The 8590-nt window shown below is 40.9% G+C and overlaps 1 protein-coding gene across 16 annotated transcripts in view; it reads right to left on the bottom strand.

The window, feature by feature from the left end:
• Positions 1-1811: 1811 nt before the first annotated feature.
• Positions 1812-8590, bottom strand: part of LOC104911589 — a 100943-nt gene continuing 94164 nt past the window's right edge. For 12 of the 16 annotated variants that reach the window (XR_004160197.1, XR_004160191.1, XR_004160195.1 and 9 more), the window contains 2 exons: positions 7269-7376; positions 1812-4978 (listed from right to left, as the gene is read on the bottom strand). Coding sequence is in view for 1 of the 16 variants with exons in the window: in XM_019616701.2 (XP_019472246.1) it covers positions 2525-2969; positions 7274-7376 (548 nt within the window). In the remaining 15 variants the exon portion in view is untranslated. The remainder of the gene's footprint in view (positions 4979-7268; positions 7377-8590) is intronic. The other 4 variants (XR_004160203.1, XR_004160201.1, XR_004160205.1 and 1 more) reach the window with 4 other exon arrangements.

Here is an 8590-nt window from a genome sequence, read left to right as displayed (position 1 = left end):
GCATGAGTACTCCGGGGTCCCACTGCTTTACTGAAGTATCGTTCCAAGTTCCTCCAGCCGTTGTCTTCAACCCTGACTATCTCTGCAACGGGAGCGCTGCAACCAGGACCAACCAGATGTATTTATCTGCTCCAAAATTCTTCTTTATGGGCACTCAGCTGACATACACGGCATTCAACAAACAGCATTTATCACTGCGGTCTGACCCTCATGTCCCCTCAGATTTTTACCTGCTGTCACAGCCCACTTCATTCCCAAACTAAACCTCCCTTTATAATGACTGTATGCAAATTTATTTGGGCAAGATATTTTCTTTGTTTGTTAGCCTTTCAGAGTGAGCTGCAGCAGATTCACACTCTTTTCCTTATCTTTGCTTTCCAAGTGATACTTTCTCACCAGACCTGCAGGTTAAATTACTTATCTGAGAGGGGAGGGATTTGCTGCTGTTCTCCTGCACTTTTTCGCCCTACTGGAACTTCTTCCTATTTATTCTAACCAAGTTCCCTACTTTTAAAATATCCAATCTAAATGGGCAGTGATCAGCACTGCCCAGGGGATCATGTACACTCACTGTCTGTATTAACTCCTGCTTTTTTCTTAGGGGTAAACTGAACCTCCCTCAAATACGCATCAAAACGGCTTTAAATAGCAGTCATCTGTGGTATTAATCAAGTTGCTTCTTAAAACCATCCCAGATGTGCCATTCAACCAGCTTATACTGGTTTCTGTAAGAACACCCACTGTTATTATTGTACCAACAGATTTTGCAACTTCCTTAATTTCATTTAACACATGAAGGTCTTAAGTCGAGAACTTTTTGCAGCAATGAGGGTGTGCTAACAGCAGAGGGTTGCAGAAATCTGTGCAGCAGGACAGCTGACAGCAAGGGCTGTAGGCACCATGTGGACAAGGGCAGAATTCCTGGTCTGGAAGCATCCAGGGGCCAGACAGAGGAGAAGCTAGATGCGAACTCAGCCTGACACAGCTAAGTATACACATGAACTGGACCATGTTCACCCAGAGCACTTGTCTGATTTCTTTTTTTTTCATGGACTGAAAGATGGAGAATATGTCAGGAAAAGAGTCAAAATAGGCCAGTGGATGAGCAGGGACCCACAGCCACCCCATACCAAAGCTGTGTGGAAAAACGGTGCTTGGCAGAGGACAAGGATCCTATAAAAAAGCTCTCCGTCTGGGCCTGGGACATTCTGAGCATTCTTCTGTCCTCCACCCTCAGGCAGTGAGAAATTACTGCCTCTTGTGAGAGTAGGGAGAAAACAACAAGACAGAGTGCTTTTAGCATGCAGGAGGTAGCTGAGTCACCTGCTTGAAGGGCTAGCTGCCTATAGTTGACCTCAACTGGCAGGTATTTCCTCTCTGGCCATGCTTTGGGGGTGCACTGCCTGCTCAGTTTCTACCCTTGGTGACCCAGGGAGAACTGGGATTGTGGTTCCCTCCATTACAGATCCCACGTGCACCCCCTGGGTACCTGAAAGAAAGCAGAACCCAGAGTGCTCTCTGCAGGAAGACCCGCTTCTCCCTGGATATGGAAGTCCAGCTGCGTGTTATCCTGTATCCCGAGTCTGGTTTATATTGGGTTTCCCATCCTGAAAATCAGAGATTAACTCGCTAAAATCAAAATGATCAAAGCAAAGCCCGAAGAAGGCCCAGTGAAATGACAGCACACACGACTGGAAAACACTTTTGCTTCAGGCCTTATTCACTTGTACCCCTTAATACAAATAACCAAGCTCAGCATTGTAACAGCAGGGAAATCCAATAACATTTTCTCATGCAATGGAAACATTTTTGTAGGGACTTACATTTTATTTGCAAACTGGCTATCTGTTAGAACCAGCAATTCAAATCTAAGCAATGGAGTAATATTTCAGAAATGATTAGAACAAAACAAATAATCACATGAACGGTATTATTTTGCAAAACACGCGGGCCTCGGTAATTTGTGGGTTTTGGTCCCTGGTGCTAAAATTGTGCTGTGCCTTTAATCAAGATAATTATGCAAACCTCTCTGAAGGTCACAAAGGGTTCAGGAGGAGGCCTTTTGATGCTGGGATGCAGACCCAACACCCATATTACATTGTTCTGATCAGAAATGAAGCACCGTTTTCTTCAGATTCATGCTGTTCTTGAATGCGCAGTGGGAAACACCAGCATTTTCTATTGCATACCCTGAGATTGCTTGGCACGCTGCTGCAAAAATCAGCTTTCTTCCTCCCGCTCTCTAACACGGACATGGAAAAGAGCCTTCTCTTTCCATCGCCATGTCTTCTAAAAACATTACATGAGAGTTACAGCATTTATTTATTTTCTGGCAGGCAGCCAGAAAAAAAAGAAAAAAAAAAACCAAAACACATAATCCTCTTTCAAAAATACCCCTCCCTGTGAATTGGATTATGTTGTAATCCGTTCTGGATCTATCCCAGGCCTGCTTGCCTTCTGGGGTGCAATGACAATGTTTTGGACGGTCTGCAGGGCTGGGTGGAGGGGGCGGACCACCGGCAGTCTATGATACAGCCCAGGTTTCTCTCCCACCTCTGAATTTTACAGCCACAAGGAAAAAAAAAAAAACAAAAAACAACTGTACACAGACTGGGCTTTGTCCATCTGCAAAGCACACGCTTAACCTGAGTTGCTGCTGCTCATGAGGTCGCGGACATTGGCGTGTGACGATCCGGGGGCACTTCTGTAGCGGGGCTTTTCCCTCCGTGCCGCCACTGATGCTGCTCTGCTGATATTTCACATGACTCTTCCCCTGCAAACTGTCACTCTTCTTTATTTCCTTTTTCTTCCTGAGTGGTCTCCGTGGCCACTCGTCTCCATCTGACTTTGCGGCAAGCTGGGGATTGCTGGCGTTCTGGAAACCCGATCTCTGTGTCTCCGGCTGCAGTATAGGGACCAGACCTCTCTTCAGCTCAAATTGAGGGCAACTCGATGACAATCTGAAGGGACTTCAGAGAGGGGAAAAAATGATCCAAGGCTTAGATGTGGGCTGAAGGAAAATGAAGGGAATGGGCTTTGCAGTATCTTGGCTGGATGATATCTAAGTGGGATATGATAATTCCTCATAAGTCTTAGGAGGATATAAGCATGTAAAGGCAAAGGAATTGATTAGGACTGGAGAAGGAGGTATAAGTGGGATTAATGAGATGAAACTGAGAGCAGGAAAATTTATGCTTTACAGCAACATTTCCTATTAGCGAGATCTACTACAGTGTCGGGTAGGATTCCAAGGAGAAGCAATGGAAACACTGTTGCTTAAGCTACTTCAGAGAAGACTGGGCAAAACACTCAGGAACATGCTGTAGGGAACAATTCCACAGCGTTGGGGGGATGGAAAAGATGATTTAATATTAGTTGTTTTCATTTCTAATTTACGTGATGACTTTAAATTAAAGGTGGTTTTTATTATTATTGTTACTGTTATTCTTATTCTTATTATTATTGTTTTATTTCTTGAGATGCTAGCCAGTTATCAGTAGAAGAGACATTCTAAAAAGTTCCTTCTGGTATTCCGTAATAGTCCTATATTTCCCTGCTTCTCAAGTCTTGTCTATTACACATAAACACATATAGGGCTGATGATTTATAGCAGGAACGTCACTCTCCATTCATCCCATTTTGCTGAGGTACTGTAGGATCTCTGACCAGTGGTTATCTTGTGTGCTTTATGAGCTACAGCACTGAAGCACAGCACAGCACAGAAAATTGAGTCAGATGATTCAGTACGAGTTTCCTGGCTTTGGAAAATTGAAAAGCCAGATCTTCAGTCTCATTTGATAACTATTTCTTTTTCCTACTACTTTTTCTTCACATGTGCGGGCAGTTTCACAGAATAATACTTAGAAAATCTTTGAAAATAGGAGAAGGGCAGAAACGGGCATTATTTAGCACAAAGAGAAGAAGCACCACAAGAACAAGGGAATTCTTGCTAAAGACACATTTACTCCTGTAAGTAACTTTTACTGAGTTTGTAATGCCATTCCAAATGGCCTGGGCTCTATTTTTTGGTTGATTTACATCGTATACGTGAAAGTGCCACACTCTCATTTCAAAAAGGGGGAGCAATAAAGCAATAAAGATTTCCTTAACATCTACCCTAACAATATGAGTGATATCACAGGTAGCTCTGGGAGGTCCCTGAAGCTGGTAGGAATGATGTAGATAAATCCTATCCTGGTGTAGGTGAGGACAAGAGATGCTTGCTCAAGGTCCTTTCCAGCCTTAATTTCTGGTTATTTTTCTTGGAAATTTTCTAGACAACTAGCATTTGTGCAGATGCATATTAGGTCAATAAAATCTAAACACTGGTAGAGTATAAGGTCAAAACAGACTATTCAGCTTATCTTGTCCAGCATTTCTGAACAGTTTCCCAAATGTGATCTCAAAACAAAAAAAAGAATAATAGGCCTTTTCCCCTCTTCTCAGCTGGAAAGGAGGGGCAGCTAACCTCTCATTGAAGATCCTAAGATCAGAAGGTTGAGAATAAAGGCTGTAGTTCAGCCTCCAAATGGAGCTGTGTACAACGGCTCCTGATACAAGTGGGAGCACAGCTGCATGACCTAAGTGTGCAAATGGCAATATGCACAGACAGGACACAAGGCACGTCAAGAAAGGGACACAAGGTTTGCTCTTTGTCAAATTGATTGCCAGTGGAAGGTGACTGATTTTCAGAGACTCCTCCTAATACTAACACTGTTCAGAGACTCATGCTAGCTAATGCTGACTTCATTAGAGCTCTCTGGTCAATGAAAGCAATTGTGTGTTGTCTAGTGGCTGAACTGGAAGACAGGAAAGGATTTGATTCAATGCTAGCTGTGCTCCTGACTCATAGGTTACCCTCCAAGTAAGTCATTTGACCTTTCTGCAGTTCAGTCAATCTGGCTGGAAAGTTGTGCGGGAAGAAGGGAAAAGCAGTATTCTTGCTGAAAACCACAGACGGAATCTGAGCTGAGTTTTCCTAGGTTAAAAAAGAAAGAGACAATATCAGAACGTGAGTCAGAATCGGAACCTCCCTGGCCTTTTCCACTCAGGACGTCTGGTAGTATCATCATTATCATAGCAGAAAATCATTTACCTCAAGTCTTGCTTCTAGCTCAGAAACCAAAAGGAAATACTCAGTGCTTTTGCCAGGTACACTCAGCTCCTGAATAGATTGAAGGACTATCTGAGCAAATTTAATAACTTTGGACTTCTCTACATGGATCATATTTAAAGGGTATAAATAACTACAGCAAAAACTGGAACAGAGATGGATTTATATTACTAATATATTTTTAAAAAAATTTCTGATGGGAAAATGGAAAAAAGTAGAGACTTAAAAATACCTTTTTTTTTTCCTTGTGTTATGCTTTCTGTCAGATTTTGTACTATAGAGACCTAAAGAACATTTTCTGGCAAAATACCAAGTCAAATACAACATGGTGTAAGTTCCTAATAATGGAAAGAAAGTTGCGGTGGGAAAGTGTCCAGAGCAGATTTTGTAGACAGAAGGTCCCTGAATTGGCTGCAAAAACAATTTCTTTTTCAGAATGTCTTCCTCATTTTGAAAATATAAATAGCTCTAATTAAGTGCCCCAACCTTTTTCTTTTAGTATAAGTAGGAAGTGAAGTTGTAAAAGATTGATTTTGGCCAGCACTGCCATAAAGTGTTGAAAACAATAACGACCTGTAAGGGAAACCAAAATTCAACGGGGGCTGGATTTGTGGTTCTGAATATCTTGAAAATGCTTCTATTTTTTTTTTTTTTTTTGTGAGAAACCTCTGCTGGACCCATGAAATCAGACCCCCCTCTGGATTTCAAGAACATATGAACTAGAGCAAAAGACCCTCACTCTGACAGATTGCTCATGAACTATTGTATGAAAAGTCCTATTGAAGGCATGTCCATGCACGCAGCCCCACGGGATGTGTTTCTGCGTGTCTGTGACTATCAAGAGGATAATGAGAACCCAATAGCACTCTGTAGTGAAGGAACCACGCAAAATGCAAAAGTTGAGTGGGGCTGCTAGGTTTAGGCTGTATGTGTTTTTAGTTCTCAGCCCCTAATGGAAACAGAATCTCCTTCCAATTTGATACCAGGAGAAATATCGTGATGCTTTCATCTGATGGTAGAAATATCAATGGAAACGAAGTTTTTATATTGTTACCATCACACTGCTCGTCATTTTTCAGGGGTCTACAAAAGACCTGCCATAGGAAAAATGGTTAGATATTTTATAACCTATTTAAGTTCTACTTAAGTCTTCTAAATTTATCTTTGGAAGTCTAGAGAAGTATTTACGTCTTTCTTGTACTAGACAGAGAGATTATCAGAGCTTTCACATTAACATGATCCAGTAAGTATAATGACAGCATCACCTAATGGGAGCCATTAGCAGGGAGGGGCTGGAACATGGAGATGGGTTTCCCAACCAGAATTTTTATTGTTATAAGACGTGATACAGGTAGAACATTTTTATGAGTCTCAGAGAAGATACCACTTCTCCATCAGCATCATGAAAATACAAGAAACCTCTCAACTTTATTTTCAATTAGGTGGTGAAAAATTAGCAAGAAGCTCCTTGTGGTCTCCTGTGAATTTATTACAGCCACTAAGCTCCTGCATTAAAAGGCATAGAGAATATAACAAACAATAGATATACGGCAAGATTTCAAAGTAAACAAATCTGGACTGAAATTTTAGTCTCTGAACTCAGACAAGACCTCGACTTAAGCAGGATTTACATCCAGAAATTGCTCTCTTGGCTTACACACACAGTGTCAGAACTGCACTACTAGATGTGAAATGAGCTCTGATGCTCTGGAACTACTGTATCACCTGTATCACCTGGGAAGTTAAAAATATTTGGGTGTAGAGTTAGATAGGAATTATCAATGCCGTGGGCACGTCTCATCTATTAGTGTTCAGAACAGTTTCAAAAGCATATCAAACTGTGTAGACTTTTAGTTTTTAAAATTCCCTCGTTGCTTCTTCTGTGTAGGAAAAAACTTATTTCTCAAATGGCTGCTTTTATCTCATGTGAGGCAATCTGGAGGTGAATGTTGCCTCTCACGTGCTTCTGCCTTTTTAGTGCATTACCTCTGCACAATTAGACCACAGTGAAATGGCTAACTTCAAGGAATTAATCATTTAGTCATAAAGTACAAGCTATACTACAGGAACAACATTCATGACACAACACTCCCTTCCTCCTTAAGTTTTCTCATTTCTTGTACCCTGATTTTTACAGTAATACTGCAAAACTTACCTTACATTGCAACACATAAAAGCAACTGATCCAAATCCAGAGGGACAGATGCAACAAAATATTTCTTTTTCCCAGGTGTTGAGCAGTCAAATGCAAGCCAGCTCCGCTCTAGAAACAATGTATGCATGGCAATTACACATGAGCTAAACATGCCCTGATTTCTCCATGAGCATGCAGCAGAATAAATAAATCTACCTGCTCGTATGGAGATTTTGCCTTACTCTCATCTTGAAGGCCAAGTCTTTAAATGGAGAATTGTCTTTGGAAGATGAAGCTGCTAGATTAACTTTTAATTTAGCATCATAATAGTATTGGCTTAAGCAGAGAGCAGTCACAAAGCCCTAAGATATCTTGTGGGATGCAGAATCTGGTATCGACTGTGCTCTGCCATCATGACTCAACGTGCCTTATAGTACAATTATTACAGTGGCTGTTATTCTGTTCACCTACAGAAATCTGGAAGACTTGAGATTGTTGCTGGTTTTTGTACTTTCCCTTTTCCTGTTCTCTATGTGAAAGCTTTCCTACCTCTCACTCAGGCAAGATCAGGGAAATAATTCTGAGAAAATTTCTTCCCTAGCTCTCCTTTATCCTGGTGTTCATCAAGATGATCTACAGACAGAAGTTTTCTCCTTTTTTTTTCTTTTTTGAATTAGTTGGTCAAACAGTCAGTAATTCTTCTAACTCACCTTTCCATGAGGTCTACTGAAACCATGGTAATGTGCTTTAGAAACACAGGGCCCAATGTTGTGTGCTAATTTAATTATACAGATGATATAATAACAGAAAGCATTTATTTAGGCATCCTGTTCTTATGTTTAGCAAAAAATGAACAAGAATGAGAAAGAAACATGAGAAAACACGGTAGGTAAAGCATGTGGAAATGAATTTACATGAAATCCTGTTCTGAATACAGATGCAGCTTGCAGTAGTTTATGTGATTTAGCTCCTTCTATTTAAAACTGTTCATGTAAATATCTTGGTATACCTATAAAACTCTGATTATTCTTGGCAAACTTAGAGAGTGAAGTTTCGTTCTCTAAACCATACATAATGAATGAAGGATGGTCTTTCAAATCAGAAGGCCAGTTTGTTCAAGCGATGTGTTAAAATAGCATTGGTATGGTAACAGTTTGGCATCTTTCAGTGTGTCAGGATTAGAGCACAAAGATGCTTCCAATTGGAAACCACGGTGGTTTCCAATTTCCTAGTTTCTCTTTCGTATAAAGCACCAATTTCTTTCTAGGTAATGGATCTCCATCCTGTAACTAAGCCAGCAACATACAACATTCTAAATTGAGAACTTCACATTTGGAAAGTAA

Source organism: Meleagris gallopavo, chromosome 6 (genome assembly GCF_000146605.3).
Source record: "Meleagris gallopavo isolate NT-WF06-2002-E0010 breed Aviagen turkey brand Nicholas breeding stock chromosome 6, Turkey_5.1, whole genome shotgun sequence".
Classification (NCBI taxonomy): domain Eukaryota; kingdom Metazoa; phylum Chordata; class Aves; order Galliformes; family Phasianidae; genus Meleagris; species Meleagris gallopavo.
Note: the sequence above shows the minus strand (reverse complement) of the source record. Positions and strands in the feature narration are given on the sequence as shown.